This window comes from Drosophila santomea, chromosome 3R, assembly GCF_016746245.2.
Source record: "Drosophila santomea strain STO CAGO 1482 chromosome 3R, Prin_Dsan_1.1, whole genome shotgun sequence".
Taxonomy (NCBI): domain Eukaryota; kingdom Metazoa; phylum Arthropoda; class Insecta; order Diptera; family Drosophilidae; genus Drosophila; species Drosophila santomea.
The window spans coordinates 28,094,596-28,115,533 of record NC_053019.2 but is presented as its reverse complement, the minus strand read 5'-3'; the positions used below and the strand labels follow the sequence as shown (position 1 = coordinate 28,115,533).

At 45.8% G+C, this 20,938-nt stretch overlaps 1 protein-coding gene across 1 annotated transcript; it reads left to right on the top strand.

The window, feature by feature from the left end:
* Nucleotides 1-2,973, top strand: LOC120453750 (pH-sensitive chloride channel 2). The gene is made up of 2 exons (XM_039638583.1): nucleotides 1-398; nucleotides 1,103-2,973. Exons 1-2 carry the CDS (start codon nucleotides 164-166, stop codon nucleotides 2,590-2,592), a joined length of 1,725 nt encoding a protein of 574 aa, XP_039494517.1. The 5' UTR covers nucleotides 1-163; the 3' UTR covers nucleotides 2,593-2,973.
* Nucleotides 2,974-20,938: the final 17,965 nt, after the last annotated feature.

The window sequence follows — 20,938 nt, the reverse complement described above, 5'->3', positions numbered from 1 at the left end:
GTAGAACGAAGCGCTGCTCCGAAGAGCACGAACCCGAACCACTTCCGATACTGCGATATTGCGCTACTGGCGCCACCGACTCACTGGACAACCCGGGCGAGTTGGCCAACTCGCTGCCAAAAAAATTTCAAGTTAAATAGTTGATCGAGAAAGGGCCAAGCGGATGGCCGTGAAAACGCAGCGCGCGAAAAACAAAATAGAAAATCGTCGCGAAAACGTCGCGAAATCATCGAACTCCTGCAAACTTACCAACTCTGAGTCCCGTGATTCGAGAAATAACGAGCTGTTGGATATGACTAACCGGAGAATGGACACACTTGGGATCTTCGTACTCATTAGCTACTTGGGATTATCAAGTGCGGCCGGAGTTCATCTGAGCGATATTCAACAGAATCTGGGTAGGTCCACATGAATATCACCTAAGGATCTAGGAGAGTTTCACGGATACGAAACATAGACAAATTTTGGAATATAAAATGTCATACCACTTTATTTTTGTAAATTTTTTTTTTTAGAAAATATCTATATTTCTTAATGTGTAGTTAATTTAAAAATTGTAATTTTGACAGAAATTGTAGACAACCTTATCACAATTTAAATCATTTTATCATTTCCTAACGAGTTTACAATCATGTGACAAAATTAAATTTCCTCATGCTCCCTGGACTAAATTGATTTCACAACTTTTGCTGCAATTCAGCATGTTTAAAAAAATTTATTTATAATTTTTAGATACTTCGATCATTTTTCCAAAATGTCCTAAAAATTACATATTCCAAAATTGACATGATTATTGTGTCAGGATACTTGGGAATACCAGTTTAAAAAAATGCCTTACCCTTTTATTCTTATCGCAATTATAGCACATTTATTTTTAGTTCGTCTAGATTATTGTGAATACTAAGACAAATTATCTGCACTTAAAAATCGTATCAATCAAATTGCAGTTAGGATTTGAACTGCTCGTGCCGAATATAATTTCACAATATATTATGCCAGGGAATTTAAGGATAATTATTCAAATGAGCTGATTTATTTAAGAAGAACTGTGATGGTGTAACCAAGTTCGATTTCACCATTTCCAATATATTTCTGTTTTCAGCCGCCAATGGATCGGTGGTGCTATCCCCTTTGAACTCCACGGATGCCTTCAGCGTGGCCATCAACCTGTCGCAGTCCACGATGAACAATTGTCCTTCGCTGGCCAACGCAGAGTCCTTGGCGCTGATGGAGCTGCTGACGAGATTAACCGCAGGCTGTCGCTATGACAAGATGGTGCCACCCGTGGTCCACAACAAGGATGGTGAGGAGGTGCCCATGGACATATACGCGCGATTCTACATCTATGTGATGAAGAACCTGGACTCGAGTGACCTGCAGTTCACGGTGCAGGGTCTGCTGCAGTTGCGCTACTTGGATCCGCGCCTGGCCTTCTCCAGCTATCTGCCCAACCGCAGGCAGCCCATCATGGGCGAGTCGGAGCTGAAGAAGATGCTCTGGGTGCCGCACATATTCCTGACCAACGAGCAGGCCTCCACGGTGCTGGGCACCAGTGCGAAGGACGAGCTGACCACCATTTATCCGAATGGCACGGTTCTGACTTCCACGCGGCTGCAGGCCACACTGTACTGCTGGATGAACTTCCAGAAGTTTCCGTTCGATGAGCAGAAGTGCAAGACGACCCTGGAGAGCTGGATGTACAACACCTCGCTGGTGCAGCTCCACTGGGAGACCGACAACCCCGTCAGCTTCGACACGCAACTGCAGCTGACGGAATACAACCTGATTGGGTCGCTGTACAACGAGTCCATCCGGGTCTCCAACGAATCCTACATGTCCCACGGCTCCCTGGAGGGCAACTACAGCATCATCAGCTTCACCGTCCTGCTGACTCGGGAGGTGGGCTACTATGTGATCGACTACTTCCTGCCCTCGATCATGATAGTGACCATTTCGTGGGTGTCCTTCTGGCTGCAAGCGGATCAAACGCCCGCGAGGACTACTCTGGGTTGCACCACGCTGCTCTCCTTCATCACGCTGTCCCTGTCGCAGGAGAACAACCTGATGAAGGTGAGCTATGTGACCATGTCGGAGGTGTGGTTCCTGGTCTGCACCATCTTCATTTTCGGCAGCCTGGTGGAGTTCGCCTTCGTAAACACCATCTGGCGGCGCAACAACGATCTGCAGCTCAAGAAGCGAACCACCAAGTACATAGTCAAGTCCACCTTTGTCCCGCATCTGAAGAAGCATCGCAGGCATGGATACAGAAGGACCGACAGCACCATGAGCACCATGAGCACCACCAGCATGGACAAGTCCTGTGGTCCCAACAACACCGTCATCACCATAGAGACCCCCATCATCATTGGCGGCAGTCTCAGTCGCGAGGACTCGGCCATCAGCTTGGACGAGCAGGACGAGACCTCCACCTCGGAGTCCGGCGATTCCACGAAGGAGAAGCCCGCCCAGACCTTCGCCACCATGACGCCCAAGGAGGTGTCCCTGTGGATCGATCGCAAGATGCGGTTCGTCTTCCCGCTGTCCTTCGTCGTGTTCAATGCCTTGTTTTGGACCCTGGTCTACTGCCTTTGATCATCATGGTGATCATCGGGTGTTCATCGGCGAAGGAGTGCCATTCTGTGATCCTGGAGCATCCTCACCCCTGCCTCATTAGCCTTAGTTTCCCAAGGTACGACGACACTTGCTTAACCTTCGGCCAACTGACTCCATTTGTGAAAATCCGACACCACCTATGGCAATAAATGTTTTCAGGCTCTGCAATGCGAAAATCTTTTGTAATTATGTAATAATGTAATTAATCCCGCAGTTGGCCGAATCTTGAGCAAGTGTCGCGCACCCCAAGTCCACAAATCCCCGACAGGTGATGGAGATCCCTCCTCTTCCTCAGCGGGGCAGTACGTGTTATGTAGTCTGTATTTGTTCGCAATAAATTATATGTTTTGATACAACCAATACCACTGTACCACTGGTACAACACCACCTCCCCCAACTGAGCACGTACAGATCTGATAAATACGTTCCTATTAGCAGCGGGCAGGGGCCATAAAACCCGAGTGATGATGGGGCCGATGATGGGGCAGTCAGGAGCGGGCAGCCCGCTATATTTGTATCAATGAAAAAATCATAATGCCAGCACGCCCCACTGCAGCCAGCTCGATTCCTAATTAATTGGCCGTGATGATGGGACTCTGTTGAAAAGTCTAGCGGTTGCTGCTCCTCCAGGGAATCCGCAGTTCACAGTATTCACAGCATTCACAGCATTTCCAGCGACCGGCTGCTCTTGATAAATTAACCGCTCATGCAACACGTAAATTGATTTTAAATTGCCTTATAAATGAACTCCAATTCGCCGGGCCATAAACAATGTGCTATTGCTATTGCGATCTCCACGGCTAGATGCCAAATAATTTCGCCAGCTAGTCGGCGTTTGAGAATGGAAATTAATTGCCAGTGTCCATAACTTGGATCGCACAGAGAGAACGCAGAGCGCATTGCTATGCAAAGCCGCATCTGGCCATCAATCTTGGCCTGATTCCGTTCTGGAAACTCGTTCTAACCACGCCGCCGCAAGGTGTACATAATGAGATGTAATCTGTCAAAATGAAGTGCATCGCTGGACCACAGACCTCCCCCTTCTCTCGAAAACTCCCTCTTTTCGAGGAGCTGCTTGCCAGTTCGAAAAATTCGCTGGCAGCCTCAAACTTTTTTAGGCCCAACCACCAGTTTATTGAACTCGCTGCGAGGGCAGTTCGGCAGTTTGCTGCCTTCCAGTCACCGGATGTTCCCATGTCAGGCGGTAAGCCGGCCATATGATAGATGCCCCGAACAGCTGGCCGCTGTGTACTTATCAATCGGCTCCCGTTTCGATGGGCCTCGGAAAACTCTACTCCCCAACTCACTTAACTCACTTAACTCACTGAACTCACTGCACTTTTCTTTATCGATCGATGGATGGGGCGCATAATGGGTCAGCGCGGAGTTCATTTACACGCCGCTTGTTTGTTTAGCTTAACTTCCGATTCCACAAACTGAGACTGAGACTGAAACCGAGTAGTAAAGTGAGTCCGCGGGAACTACTAGAATCAAGAACTCCTCGCAAATGAGCTGCATAATCCGCGAGTGCTTCAGTCCGATTGTTTGCCTTCTTTTACTTTTCCTCGGGGCCCCCGCCTCCTGCACATGAGAATCACAGACATTTTCATTTCCATTTCCATACTTATATTATTATGTGGTCCGGCCGTATAATTTGCAGTCACTTGCGACCGCCGGAGGCTCCCACACGTCGTTTCCCGCGTCCCGCGTTCCGCAACCGTGAAGTTGCAACTTAAATGCCACCGACTCCAGCAGACTCAACCGCAGAGGCGGGGCAACTCCATATATAAGTGGGTAAATTAATAAACAAACGAACAAAAGAACCAACACGAAAGGCACAATTATTGTAATGCGTTACTCGGACTTCGAGATGGGGCTTCCCACCAAGCGAGGGGTTTGCCAGTGGATGGGTAAGTCGTGGGATGACTTGGGGACAGGAATACAAATGGTTCAAAGGAATTGCAAGTCGCATTTCATACTTTAAATACAACCAATATAGATAATATAGCTACAGCTATTGGGAGTGCTACACGTCTAGCAATGGAAACATAATAGCAAAAGAATTGTATTGTTTTAAAGGCATATTTAATAATAATAGATGGTAAGTTTATATTTGATTTATTTCCCAGCTTAAGCACTTGGTTCCCTGTAACAGCAGCACCTCAAATGGATTAAAGCTACTTTAGAGAAGATGTATATGCTCCCCACTTGCTTACAAATAAACGACAAATATCCCATTTATCTTGCAGCACTTATTTTCGGAGAGCATTAGGTAGTCGTGGTCCAGATACCAGACACCATATCCATGTAAATACTCATTGCATTAGTCGGTTTATTTTTAGATGGTGGGAAAAATTCTATTTCGAGCCGCATTCGGAGCGCCTATCTGAGCACCAGAATCAGAAACATAAACTCAAACAGAAACTGAAACAGAAACAGAAACAGAAAATTCGACCGCGAGACGTCGACAAGGGGAACAGTTTCATTGTTGTTATGTTAGTTTTGGCCAGCGAATTCTGTGTGGTGTTTAGTGTTTGAAGCCTGTCCACCGTCTAGATGTCTGCGTCTTGGACGTGGGGCTTGCGGATGGCGGATTGGGGATTGGTACTGAGCCCCATTTCCAGTCCAGTCACGCTCGGTGGGCGCTGGTTCAGAAGTCAAGTACGAGCCATTGCCGTCCGTTCGTCCACTTGGCCAAAGCGTGCGAATGAGCCCAAGAGCCAATAGCCAAGATCCAAGTTCCAAGAGCCAAGAGGCAAGAGCCAAGAGCCGGGACTTGGCAATCGATTTTATGACTAATAGATGCCTTAAATAACCGACCGGCCAATACCACCGGCTAATTTGGTCATAGCCGTGTGCAAATTTAATGCACATCATGGCTGGGACAGGGATCGGGATCGGGATCGGGAACGGGAACGGGCATTAGCATAAGCCTTTGCCCGCCGGATTAAGTTGCCAGGCTGGACAAACCGCATGGCTAATGAGAATGCAGCGACTTCGTGCTCCTGGTCCAGCTGCAGCTCCACATTCACATCCACATCCACATCCTAGTCTAGGGTATTTACATGCTGCATGCCACAACCTATTAACAAATTGCAAACAAAACTGGCGACCGCACAGTAGCCGCCCCTTCGGGAGGACGGCATCTTGGTGCCCGAGAAGTGGGCGTGCATTCTAAATTATGGTGCTAATAAGGAGCTGCCTTTGCGGCTAATTTAATGGAATGCAAACGCACTGCGTGGATGCTTCATGGCTGTGAGCTCGGGGCTCTAGGAGACTCCACTGCCTTGACCCACGATGATCTCTCTTGGCGGACTTGACGATGGCGCCGGGCGATTAGGTGGCGTGCACCACGGCAGCTGCAGCTGAAACTGCACCACCGGTGGCGCCTGTGCACCACCACACCACACTCCACACCACTTTACTCTATACACAGCACAGATTTGAATCATTCACTTGGCTTGAGCCTTGAATCGCCCAGAGGCCCCAAACGTTTTGCACGTTTTTCCAATGAAGTTGCCAAACGGGGCGCCCCTCCTGCGGTCATAATTAATGAAAACTGCAAGGGCACTCGGAAAAATGTCGAGTACACAATGATAGCTATGAAGATATAAGTTTCAAATAAGTCGCAGCATATTGGGAAAGTTTCCAAAAGTTGTTTCTCCATCAAAATCAGTCGCCTCTAACAATGCAACATGTGGCATTATTAATACTACTTTGTTCACTTTATTTTCCACCCCCTTCCACTTTCCCATTATAAAGATGTGTGGCATCCAGTTTTTTGCCATGTAAATGCAACTGGTTGTGGGCTTTCCCATTTCCACCACACCCTACAAACATTGCGATCGATCGCCAAACTGGACATTTCTTTGGGAAATACCTTTTCAGGTAGCCATGTGACGAGCGCAGTTTTGAAAACTCCCCTTAGGGCGTCGGTTATTAATTAGTATCTGCTTATCGACTCGACTTGTACATTTGTCATAGATACGTGTACCAAACAAAGGTACAACAATGGTGCTTTTATGGCAGGGGAGTGCCCCACGAAAACGGAGCCCGATCTTATCGAGAAATGTTTTGCTCGCCGTGTGACACTATCTTAAATGGAACTGAGTCGCCCGACTTGTGGGTTAGCCAACTTTGGCCCCCGGATGAAATGCTGCTGCTGCTGCTGTTGCTCATCCGCAATTTATGGCCCACTGGCAGGGAACGAAGGTAACCAGAAGTTGGCCCAGACCCAGAGCCATTCTAATTCGAGGCCGCTTTTAATTAAACACGATATCGATAGTGTAAGTGCAGCAGCCTTTCAGCATTTCAGCATTTCAGCCTGGCGCCACCAAAGTTCGCTTTTGGCCACGGCTAGGCCACATTGTCAAATGGTAATCATGGCAGGCATCAACCTGTCGCGGTTATCGCACCCAGTGCGCTAAACAGCTAGCAAACAGCTAGCAAACAGTTGGCGCAGAGACAAACAAGCATGACTGGGACTGTCTGGGTGCAAATCATGTACAGCTTCGCTGCGAATCACGCCTCCAATGACTTTGAATTTCAGAACTACTTGACTCTATCTCCAAACACGTTTCTATAAATCCATACAGAAAACCCTAAATAAAGTGTAATCTCTCTAGACATTAATACTCTCCACCATTTACGCATTGCGTTTAATTTGCATAGCTACACAAATAGTGAGCACCAAACCTATGATAAACTACAGTCTTTGAGTCTTTAAGGTATTCTCCAGAGACAGACTTCAATCATACTATCCTGCAAACACATTTATTTCCCATTACAAATGCCAAATTATTGTACGAAGCTTTTATTAAATATGAATGCTGCTCCTGTAGAGAATTCTATTTAATTTGTGACTCATTTGTGAATGATTCAGACGCCCGGGCAAGTCTGTTCGCAGATAAAGCTTCTCATTTTTTAAATTCGGGGCTCCTTTTCAGCTCGCTTCGTTTGCGGCAGTGAACTTTGCAACGGGCAACTTGCAACTGCAACTTTGCGATGTGGCGACTTGGCCATTATTTCCAGCAGAAGATATTCAACATCAGCTTAGTGCCTCGGCACACACGCGCCCACAAAAGCCAAGTACGCGGGCCAAGAAGCAGCATGGAAAAAAATTAGTTAAAAGATAAACATGGCAGAGCCAAAACGGCAAAGAGCAGGGCCCTGGGCAAGGGCACTTTAGGGGGTGGGCACTGTACGGACCGACTGTGTCGTGCTGCTTGCGGCTTTGTCTTGATTATGTGGGTTCAGCAGACGTTCCAAAAGTACCAGGAGTACCAGGAGTACCAAAAGCACCAGAAGTAGACGCACCGGAGGCTGCAGCGAAAATAAGATACTTGCATCTGGGCAACTTTGTTGCCGCATCTTGTTAGCCAAGCCCCACAATGGCTGGCCCCCAAAATAATTGCTTAAAAGGCGCAAGAGGTGCATTTTAAATATGGCCAAATAACAAAGCGAACGCACTTTGCCGAAGATGCATGGCCGCAGCTAATTAAATACAAACACGTGCCCACATAACTCAAACCCAAAGCTTGGACTCTCCAGTTCGCATTCTTACATCATAAAGAAACATCTCTGGCGGTCCAAAGGAGCACCGTCTTTTCGACTTTTCACACAAAGACGCAGCTTTGTCCGCAGGTCGCGGAACACGCCGAAATTGCCCTGTGTCCTCCTGCCGTTTTAATTAAATTCATAAATCAGCAGCAACATGAGGAAATGGAACAGCGAGTTGCAAGGGCGTGCTCATGCACTCACAAAAACAAGGTGTGCTTGATATGGAAGCTTAAAGAAATACCAAAAAAATTATACATATATTCAAGCTTATGCTGAGAAGCAGCAGCACAAGTAGTGACGAATCGCTCCTCTAGAGTGCTGCTGCTCAAATTGCGTAAGTACTTTCTCTCCGTGTAGACTCAAAAATAACTATACTTGAGCATAAAAACATAATCCGAATTGTCCAAGGACCACTCTGCAAATTGTCAACCGCCCATCATCATCTTCATCATCATCCTCAGCCTCGTCATCTGCCATTGACTTTGACTTTGACTTGGACTTGGACTTGCACTTGGATGTGGACTTGGACTTGGAGTTGGACTTGGACTTGTAGTCCAGCTGCGACTTGGAGGGGAGCAGCTGTCGCCTTCGCCGGCGGAAGCCCTTGAATCTTGAAATGCGAGAGGACGCGCTCATAATTTGTCTTAATTGAATGCGGACCCTCTGGATGAATGTCAATAGCAGCAAAATATTTGCCTTTCATTGTTCATGCAAATGCAAATGCAAACGAATGGAGCCAGACAAGAGCAATGTCTGCTCAACTGCGACTGCCACTGCCACTGCCACTGCCTTTGAATTTGAAGTTGAATTTGCCTTCAACTTTTCACTTCATAATGGAAAGTTGCGAAAATATTTTGATTAGTTTGTGTCTTCATCCCGCGAAGCAGATGGCTTCGTGGACTCCACATAGCCTAGTAGCTAAAATAATTAGTCTGTCGAGAGCATTGTTTGTTTGCACTTGGGCCGAATCGAAACTTTTCTGCCAGCCAGCCAGCTCGCACTTTTCGGTTTCTGTTTGAATTTCGACTGGCAGCCACCGCTGTTGTTCCCCTGTTCCCCTGTTTGCTCTTCGGCTGGGCCATTTAAATGTATCTCAGCCAGATCTCGTTTGATTTACCCCATGTTTCCCCGACTGCGAGGCAGCCCATGAATATATATACACTCGCAAATGGCCAAAACTTTGTCAAACCAGAGGAAAACACACGCTCAACGAGGCCATGGAGACGCATTAGGAGCGTGGGGCGTGGGGCGTGCAGCACGTGGCATGCGGCATGTGGCACGTGTAAAATGCGGTACGTTCTCGATTTGCTGCGAGTTGCTAATGGCAACAGTTGTCAGGAGAAAAAAGCAAGTCGCAGCAAGATATATGCGGGCATAAATAAGAGCAGACCAGGAAATAATGAATTTATCAAATGAAGAAGCGCTGGCGGGGATTTGGCACCTTATCTCCGGCTCATCCAGCTCCCGAATGTGAGACATCCATGGGAGCATTTCAGGCAAATCAAGCGAATTAAGTGGTGCTCATGTGGATGTGTGTGCTGCTCGGTGCTTGTGTCACACTCAAAGAAACAGCTTGTATACTTGTATGCTGGTTAAGCTTTTATTATTTATCATATGAGTCAGTTAAATTCAGTTCCCTGTTTCTACAAGTGCACACTTGCAACCTGGCATTTCTTTGGCTGCATTTCTATTCAAGCGGAAGTCAAGTGCCGCCAAGTGGGTGGTGATTCTGGGCTTTTGGCCTTCTGCAAACTGGTGGCAAGTGTTTCAATTGAGCCGAAAGAGCCGAGAGAACCGAGTAATGAGGCGCCTGTGTGCCACATTCGGTTGATGATGATTCCGTGCTAAATAATTTCGTTAGAGCGCGCACAAAAGTCAAGCGAAACTGGAGCAGCCGCGGGTCATTAGTGATATACGCGGCAATACTTCTGGCTGGCAACGAATTAAGTGGAACGACGCCTTGTAATCACTACACAAAGCTTTAAAATTAATCATGCGACCCGTTGTCTCTCCGCTCCGATGCCTCGGCATTAGTTTAATGGAGCCCGCGTGGAGGGGACATTTATTTCGGCGAACCAGCAGTGAAATTGAAATGCCAGACGCGCTGCAAGGCGTGCCACTTGTCTCCAAAGTTCAGCTCAAGTGGCGAACTTCAAAGGGAGCCACAAACGCAGAATCCCAGAATCGGAGATACCCGAAACCGGAATGCCCTAGAAAACCCTAGAAAGGGTATTCAATACGTCAGCATAGGCGGTGTTATAGCTGGCACAGCTTAAGAGTGCGAAATAATCTACGGCGCTGTTGTATATATTCCAGACACTCAGCCTAGTTAGTCGAGAATTTCTTGGGAATTTATATAATTCAAGAGCCATATGCTCTCGCCTTGGAAAATGGAAAAGCCCCAAGTTGGAGCCACATGACTGGCAAAGGCAAACGCGAAACTGTCGCTTTTGAAGCAAGGAGTTTGTCTTACACTTGTCTGCCCCATTCAGTGCAAGTTGTCGCAAAACTTTTTCAATAAGCCTGCACTTTTATCTCGTTCGTGTTTGTTTGCGGCTGCGAAGTTTGTTTGCCGGTGGCCAAGAACCTTTTAAGTTAATAAGGGCATTTTCCGCAATTTTAAGGAATTTTCCTCCTGTAGCAGAACGCTTCAACTAAATGCAGGCATCAATCAATCGTGCGATTATATGACGATGCCAACTTGTTTATGGCGAGTGTGTGAATGGCCCCCGGAGTTTATCAATCACGCTTTTCCGATAGGTGCGATGCCCTGCCGATTGAATTCGATTTCAATTTCTCAGCAGATTGCCATCGAGGCCATAAAAGTGTACTTGCGACAACAGAAGTTGCTGCTGCATCAGCGGCATCAGTGGCATCAGTGGCATCAGCAACGTCCACACGTAACTGCAATTTGGTTGCTCGCCCCAGGGGCGCAATATTAATGAGTGGCAGCATGCAAAGCAAACCCAAGATCTCAGACCTCAGTCCTCAGACCACAGACTTCGTATTCCCAGTTGCGAGTTGCAAGTAGCAAGTAGCAAGTTGCAAGTTGCGAGTTTCGAGTTGCGAGCGACATGGTAGCCGCCAACTCGTTTGCAGCTCGATGCCAGTACGAAGTACATACGAAGTATGCTACGTAGCACGGAAGCCGGGCGAACTCCTAATGACTGCTATTACATTTATCGTCCCGGCCATTACAATAAAATAAGCAAGAATTTAGCAATTATCCAATTTGAAAGTAACAACAAATCAGCGTGCAAACGTGCCGCAAATGACAACAGACCTTTGGCTGCTTTTTCTGCCAGCTTTTCCTGCTTTTTCTGCCTGCTGTTTATGCTTTTTCTGCCTGCTGGCGTGGTCCACCTGGGGGCGATATGGTTATTGGCCACGCCGCCATTGTCAACTGGGTCAGTTGAGCGGCACGGCCGGAGCAAACAAATGGCATATCGAATGAGGCAGGATTCGCAGGACTGTGTGGCATCCTCCAGAGCATTTCAATTTCCACACACACACACACACACACACACAGACACATACAGGCGACACTTGTCACGAATTGCGAACATAGTTTTTGCCCCTGCTGTTTGGTTGGCCGAGTGTTGCATCGGGTTGATGAAACGAATTCTTGCCGCTGTTTGCTTTGAGCCTTTGAGTGGCGCTTTCGCCATATCCTGGCCATATTCCTGGCGTATCCTGTTGACTATGGCCCGTCATCGTCCTTTGTGCCAGAACAAAGCCTGCTTCCACTGCCAATATTTCATTATGATTGCTGACACTTAAAGCCACATCAATGCCCCTGCAACACAGCAACACAGCAGGCCGCTTTGTCTCCACTCGACGGCTCAACCGAACTGGCTCAAAACTCAATTTATTTGCTTCTCTGCAGGACTGGCAGGATGGGCAGGACATCCAGCAGCACTTTGTGGACTTAAAAGGGGTGCTTGCTGAAACAATTAATTTGGCTTTAGAGTGGACAGCAGGTAATATAGGGTACCTTTCTTTGCACTAACAATTGAGTGAGAACTTAAAACCCTTTTCTACTTGCTTATAACCCAATCTGGGAAGCGGCAAGCTCTAAGTTTTCTCATCTACACCAAATGAAACCATTCCAAGCGCTTCATATGAGTAGTTAGATAAGCGACGTGACCCCAAAGACATGAATCGTTTGGCAAGCGAATATGACTATAAAATCAGCCCCAATGCAGCTCATGATGCACCGAATGTGATCCCATATAAATAAAGTGACAACATCCGCGACGAGCTCACTGCTTGTAATGCGCTGATGGAGCTTGCCACATGCCCCAAACTGACCCTTAAATTGTTGCGGCGCTGGGGAGCGTCAACAAAGCCATAAAAGCACGCTTTTAGCCAAAGAGCCTCGTAAAATACAAAATACATATATATGTATGTAGGCCCCCCTTCCACTTGCACCAGCACCATCACTTTGGTTCACTTTGGCCACTTGCCAATATGTGTCGCCTATGTGGAAAGTATAAAAATATGGTCGCTGCCAAAAAATTGTCATAAACACTGGCGCTCTCTTTAAACTGCGATAAAACGCTTAAGCGCATCACATTATTTATGGGCCTGATAAAAACACCCCGAGTCTTCAGAGACCCGTTGCCCAACTGCTATTGACGGTTATAAATCAAGATTTGGCCCATGAAATTTATGAATGGACTCGTAACAGGTTGCTTAGTTGCCCACTTAATTGGTCTGCGAGTTGCAGGGAGCAGCGATCGATGAATGTGATTCCCAATTAACCAGTTGACAGTCGCAATCGGCCATCGTGCATCCAGATTGGATGCGCCGCCAATTGCCCATCGTGGCTGGTCAAAAACAACTCAATCAAACTCGGCCGGCCAAGCAAATGTCATTCATTAAACTCAAAGCGAGCAGAGTAGCCTCTGGGCACTGGGAAAACCAGGAAGGAGCCACGAGGCACGAGGCAGGAGGCAGGAGGCAGGAGGACTGGGGAATGAGGAAGTTAGCACTGGCGGCACGACAAAACTGTAACAAGAAGGAACTATTCTGTTCTGGCCAGAAGAAGCGAGGCCAAAACCAAAGTGAACAATGTGCAACAGGCAACAGGCAACAGGCTGTTGAGCAACTTTCTAAATGAGTGCTCTATAAATCACGACCGGGGTACAAGTTCTGCTGCCTTGTTCGCCGGCTACCAGAACAAAAATTAATTTAGTCATACTGCTGGACACTTGCTAGATTAATGGCGTCCTGGATTTAGAAAGTCCGCGCTGCGCGGAGGCTGGGCCTCCCGCCGAACGCTTCACTTGACCTCAGAGATTCCCCAATCCCAGCTCCCAACTCCCAACTCCCGGAAAACAGAGCCCAGAATCGCACAAACTAGCAAAATCAATGGAGCGCAAGTTCTTCTCCTTTTTTTCGTGGGCGTTGAACGGCAAAACATGGCCAGATTGTGCTGGTTTGTCAGTTTGTTTGTTTGTTTGTCAGTTTGTTTCTCAGTTTGTTTGTCAGTTTGTTTGTTGGTTGGTTTGGGCCCAACGCTCCTACCCACGTGCCTTGTGTCCCCAACAATAAGAAGTTAAATTTTTATTCATGGTCAACAATGCGGAAGTTGCAGTGCAGCGAAAACAAAAGAAAAATTCACTGCCGTTCAAAATTTGCATTTGCATTTTGTATTTCTGCTTTTCTGTTTTTTTTTTTGCATTTCTGGTCATGATGCGGGTTTACCGCTTTAAAGAAGGTTCTGAAGGTTCAAGACACGGAAACCGTTGCCTAGTTCACCATTCCCAACTCCCACTCATAATTCTGCTGGCTTATATTTAAGTTTTTGCTTCGCTACACTTTTAAATTCATCACGAATCAGCCAGACAGCAGACAAACTGGTATTGATATGCAATTACTTTCAATTGATTTTGGCTTTGCTACATGTGTAGCTGCACTAAAAGAAAATGTGATTCTTCAGGTATAAAGTTTCAACTGAGAGAAACTGTGATTCTTCATGTATAAAGTTTCAACTTAATGCACTTTAAAGTGAGTCCCTCATACAATGTGTATTTACAGTCTTAAAAAAACAAAGGCAGCTAGCATCGTTGTTGGTTTGAAGTTTGAGTTTGGTTTCCCTGCACAACGATTGTTCAATTTGCGAGAGGGGTGATTTCTGCAATATTTTTTAATCAAAGGAAATTAAGTGAGCGACTCCGCAGGAAGTTAATTGATTACATCAGTTTCTTTTGTCGGCCGCTGCAGATTAAAACTTACTTTCAGCGCCATTGACATTGGGTTGGGCGCCCCGGCTCATGGATGCATTTCAATCTGCTGTCTGTTGTCTGCTGTCTGTAGTCTGCACCCTGATCCCCAAACTCCACTTCCCAAGCCCCAACCCCAACCCGAACACCTCCCTGTAATCCCACACCGAATCGCACTCGCTTATTGCATCTGTTTGTTTATTTAGCTGGCATTGTGTTTCAGTTTCAGGGATCGGCTTCTGACTGTCTGTCTCTCAGTTTGGTGCGCTTTGACGCCGGACTGTTTGCTTTGGTTTGCGGGTGTTGTTGCAGCGGGAAAGCAGCGCAAACAAGCCGAGGCAAATGGTAATTTAATACGCAAAAAATTTGCAACACAAAGCGCTTAAATGAGGTGTTGCAAGCTTATAGATGCCACAATTCGCGCATCCCATGCCATGCCACCTTTTTTTTCCCTTTTTGTGGGCCCTGTTTACTGAGCTCGAATTACTGGCGGAAACAATTTGCAAGCTGATAGAGTTTCGCCTGTAGTCCGCTTTTAATTAAGCCAGTGACAAACTCAAGTCCTGGCCAGAAATGGAGAAATGGTGAAATGCATTCAGTTGGCGCAGAACAAGAAGTTGACACAGTTATTTGCCGGGCCAGCAAAATATTTGCATAACTTTGCCGGCTGATGGGTTGGGAATCCCGCAGGAAGCAATTTGTCAGCTTAATTATTAACATGGCAGCGTCATTTATGTCTGTTTGCACCACTCTGCTGGCAAGTAACTGGCATGCCCAGCACTTGCCCACTTGCCCACTTTTGCCACTAATTTAATCAAATAGTCATACGCTGCGTATGAGCGATGTGCGAGTGTATAAATATTTGCAACACATTCTGCAACTTGCCACTGCAGCCTGGCAGTGCAACACTGCAACACAGCAACACTGGCAGCAAGTGGCAAAAGTGACATTTGACTGGAAACCTCAATCCATGTATCCATCTATCCATGTATCCACGGACTCTTGCACAGCGACGACGACCCATTGAGACGCCCGGCGATGGAGTTTCAAGTGTATTAGAAACAGTCTCGTGGAGATGGCCCCTCATCCGCCATTCCACAGCACCGAAAAATATATAATATATTTAATAATTTAGTACTTAATACCATAAGTTACAACATGCATAAAATATAACAGGATTTTATTGGGATTTATATCATTATACAACGAAGACTTTACTTTGAAGTAACTGAAAATATAAATCCTATATTTAAGCATCCCTTAATTTCTCGCTGTGTGGCGGAAAGCGACATGTTCATAACTGTAAAGTATTTGCACTGCAGGCATAAATGTAATTTCATGGTGTGTCATTTTCAACCCAGTTGCTCCCAAAGGAGCCGAGGGCATGAGCTCCTCCAGATGGATGTACTCACATCTACTACATATATATATTCATATATGTACGAGGAAAACATTTAGATTCTGGCCATATATACAGCTTGTTTGCTCTGTGCTCGGTGCTCTGTACTGTGATGATGGCAAGTGATTTTTCTTTTCATTTTCTTGCTGCTCTGCGCACTTTTTGGAGCAGAAATTTTGATGTGGAATTTTCAATATAAATTGCTATGCCCAAACTGTATTTGAATTGTGCTGCAATATCGCATGAGCTTGCTACCAATTAGTAGGCATTCTCGGATGGGCTGGAATATTCAACACTCATGTGTGGGACTATCTAAAAGATAGCAGCTATCAGAGCATTAATTAATTGGTTTTGTAGTCTCGGCCGAGATTGGCAGAGGCCTAGAATATTACTCAAAAATCAGTATTGCGAAATTATTTACTGCCCTCATAAATAAAAACAAACTACTATTCACTGGAAATGTTAGTTAGGAAAATATTATAACTTCACGCTATATATTGGCACTTTTATATGTTTATTTAATATTACAATATGCAGAAATTCTAATTTATTTTATATTAAACAAAAGCTCCTAAGCATTTTATCTAAACAACAATACGAAATAAAAGGAATAATTAATTTTCGATTCGCGTTAATTTATCAAAATGCATGTCACATTAAAAGAGCATTTGGATAAATTCGAGTTTATTGATTAAATACTTGTATGCATGAATTATCTTGATGAGCAATTGGCGCTGTCGAGGCCTAATTAAAATATTGATAAACAAATTCCATTTAAGTTCCATATCGTTTACTATGGTGATTAATAGCCGGCAATGAGCGCAATGAAATTGACTTGTAATCAAATGTTCATTTCGAGTGCGGAACGCCCATTTGGCTGCGAAACTTCAATTTGAGTTATGCTAAGTGTGTAATAAACTTGCTCCACACTCTGTTTAGATAATAACAATTTTCCGGGTTGGGAGTTAATGGAGCACCAAAGGGCGTTGCCCGATGCCAAGTCATCAGCCGGAGAACGGAGACCGGAGACCTTAGAGAACCACCCACTTTACGGCCACCCAGTTTTCGCAGAGCAATTGCAAGTGCTCGCTGGGATATTTATTACATTTACAGCAATTGTAAATGCCATTGTAATAGTCATTGTTTGTCTTGGCGTGTGGCGAGTGTCGTTTAATTGCCAACAACGGGGTAAGTTGCCTGGTTCTAACCCTCATAGGTGCTAAAGTCAGCTAGCCAGTTGGCCAGTTAGTCAGTTGGCCAGTTTGCCAGTTAGCCAGTTAGTCAGGCCGTTTAAAAATAGACACGCCCGAATGCCTAGATAAATAAACAAAATGTCAGGCTGTAAAAATGTATGAGCCTCAATTGAAGTATGGCCATTTCAATGGCAAACGATAAAAGGCAAAACACGAGCACAGATAAAAGGGAAAAAGCACGGGGAAAAGTAAAATTTGCCTATGAGTCAATCGACACAAGGGGCACTATAGTTTTGCTTTCGTTGCATGAATGAACGAATGAAACTGGGTCGCCAGATGTATCTGGATTTCATTTAGATTGGAGAGTCGAGTGCCTTGCAGGCAGCTCTTATCGCCAAATGACAATCTCTAGTTCTGTAGTTCTGCAGTAGAACGGAGCGGCGAGAAAGGCCCAGAACGAAGCCATGAGATACTTTTCCAGTTCGAGCAAATACGGCGACTGCATCGAGATGGCTATCTGCGCATTTGAAGGTAAGTGTTCTTTCACTTTTGATTGCAACTGGAAGTGGAAGTGGATGTGGACCAAAAATGGGTCACTCTTGTCGGGTCGAAAAATCTAAAGGCGGCGCTTAAAGCACATCATCAAGTGTCTCGCTGCGCAGGCAATTAACTTTTCGCATTAAGCGGAAAACTCCAGCTGGGAAATCACTTTCCTTGCCACATGCTGCGCTGCCTTCGATTGGCTCCTTTGACGGTTGACGGGCTCTTGACAAAGTTAAAACCATAAAATCATAAATCCAAAGCAAAAGCCAAACCACTGACACAAATAGTCATAAGATCTGCCAATAAGTTAAGGAGATTCGGCCAAAGTCACGACTTGCAATTGCGGCTAAGCTGCTGCCAGAAGTGTTTTCAATTATAGCTGAATGCGAGCTGGCAGCTCGTTAATTAATTTGCTATCGATGATTTGGCCGCGCCAAATATTGGGCCCTCAGCATGATTCACTCGCAGCTACAGACTACTCAAATTTACTTTGATTCCGATTCTGATTCCGCATCGACTACGTATAGTTTGCATTCAAGTAGCAAATTATCTCGTCTCAAGTTGTCAGCAGCAGCAGCAGCGGTACATCTTTTGTCTGGGCAAAACTATGCACTCCACTCCGTCAATGTATCTGAGTCTCTGGAAATGTATCTTATCTGGCTGAAGGTTGCCTTCAATTGCCAAGGCATTTCATCGGCATCATTACGGGCACGAAGAAAAAATCGGCACAAGATACATTCGACATTCGGTTCGATGTTCTCGATTGCACAAGTACGACCGGCTGCACTGAACGAAAAAAGCACTGGAAACTGTGTGACTAAAGTTAAAACGTTACAAGTGTATATCTGAGTTACCTTATCAACACATCAAAGTAGTTATCACAGTAAACCCCTTTTTAGATAAAGTGACACATGTGTTTTTGTAGGTGTATCAGATTGCCGACTTCTTGTTCTCTTATCGCAGGAGGAACTGCTGAAATTGCGCTGAATGAATCGAATCGAATCGAATGGAATCGAATTGAATTGAATTGACTTCTGCGAGATGAGGTGGATGTGCCTTTCATTTCGGGCAGTGCGCAACTTGCGGAACATGGAGAACATGGGGAACTTGTAATGGATACTTTCCCTTTGAAATGTCCCCAATTTCCTCCCCCCATCTTCGACTTTTCCCCGTCAATTTGTCAGGCGTATTTACTTTGCATTAAAGTGCACTGTTGCGTGGGCAGCTCATTAAAATTGCCTTTCCTTGGCAAAGATGCAGACAAAGACCAGATTTGGCGGGTCTCTTTCTCTGGCGCCATTGTATGAAAAATTCTTATTAAGTGATCAATAATCATTTTGTTAGAACGCCAACAGCACTTACCAGCCAACCAGAGACGACCAAAGAAAGCAAAAATGGAATACTCGTAGAAAACCAGAACCAGAACCAAATTACAAACAATTTACATTGCTGACCCTGCGGCGCATTTGGACTGCATTCCCAACTGGCGGTGGTCTCGTGTTCTGGGCCCTGTGTTCTGCTCTTGGTCTTAGTTCTGGTCTTGGTCTTGGTCTTGGTTTTGGTTTTGGCTTAGACGGGGTTTTGGCCTTTCTTTAGCTGGACACGCCCGCATTGTTTGTTGCACTGTTGCAACCTAAAAGCGCTGCTCCAAATGCAATTTCCAAGCGCTGGAATTTGGGTTAAATTGCAGCAGATAAAATACAATTCAGCCGGCGGCTTCGACTGCGGACTGCGATTCGCATGCAAAAGAGTCGACGAGTAGGAGTAGGAGCAAATGATTATTATTTCTACGTGGCGAGCTGTTCAGAAAACCAGGCTAAACCCAAGTTGGGTGCACAAACATCAACATCACACCCGACCACTGCAATAATCAATTCAATTAAAATGCCATGCAGCTGACCAAAAGGGTTTGGACCTGGTTTGGAGCAGCTCCCTCCAGAGCCGGGGCCCCATGATGATGATAATGATGTAGGGATAAAGCACTGAGCTCAACTAAACTGGCGGATGGAAAAGGAGGAGGCGAGTCAAGTGCCCCTGTCCGCGGGCTCATGAAAAATTCATTCATAGTGTGGAATTTCGCGCTTAAATGTAAAATAGTTTTTCAAACAAGTCGAACGAACACAAAGCGCATTGTGAGGAGCCGCCTCGCCGACAAGGAAGCTGTGTGCTGGTGTTATGAAAGGATGCTGAGAAAATGCACCACTGCATCCAGAACAGCACACATAGGTGGGCTCCGCGGTTCAGCCGGGGATCTGGAGACCCAGACCCAGTCCCAAATGTAACTGGCTGAGGAACTGAGAGGAACTGGGAATGGCAATGGGACTGGGATTGGCAGCTGCCTTTCTGCCGATTCTGGGGCTTTAAGAGCCAAACGACTTAAAGTAGCGGCATTACGACGCACCAACGCGATTAGCATAAATGTATAAATGCATACAGAACATCAGGGGGAAAAGCTGCAGGCTACAGAATTGGGAACACTCCGTGGAAGGCTTCGGATGCCTAAGACACTCTACACGGCAAATAAAGTTGTAGAGTAAAGTATAATCATGAAAGAAATGGACTAAAAGTGACACCCATCCATAACATTCAAACTAATATTTCAAAGACCTACAAGTATAATGCTTAGTACTGGGAATATTTCATGTGCAACTACATTAGTTAGATTATTTTTCTGTGCACACAGCACTCATTTTATGGCCAACAGTTGCCAGATACAGCCTTACAAAGTCTGAAAACTCCGCTGGCGAGACCTTAAAAGCATCTCAGCTCAGCAGCGTTACGCATCGCAGATAGGATGCTCCTCGCGCAGATACTTGTGGATACTGGTGGATAAGCCAAGGGAAATGCCGTTCTGTAAGCCGGCGCATAGGCAAGTCCATAAAGATTTCGCCGCATTTAAAGACACCTCAAGTGGAACGGCGGGCGCAGACAGAGACTCCACTCCGCCAACACACACATGGACAACTTAATTCCATCTCCAGCTCACGTGCACGTGTTGTTTGCTGCCTGAGATCGGGAAAAGCCAAGAAAAACACATTTAGACAAAAGCCCCCTGCACCCTGCCCCCTGCCACGCCCCCTGCCACGCCCCCGAGTTTCAGTCGGCAGTTGGCTTTTAATTTCCCCGCGGCAAGAGCAGCAAACTGAAATGAAAAGTGTCCTGGCAACCTTTTGTAGCTCACGTTTCATATTTGAATTTGGACGCCTAAAAAACTAACAGCTAACAACAACTTAAAACCGAAAAAGGCGAAAAAATGAAAAATTATTATGCACTTTTAATTGCCAGCGGCGATTGTTCGAGTTTTAATTGCCCTTTTTGCCTAACTGGCCATAATCGAATGGACAAATCAACGAGCAGCGGGCAAAGCAATGCGACACGTTGAGTGGCTTTTTAATTAATTTTCA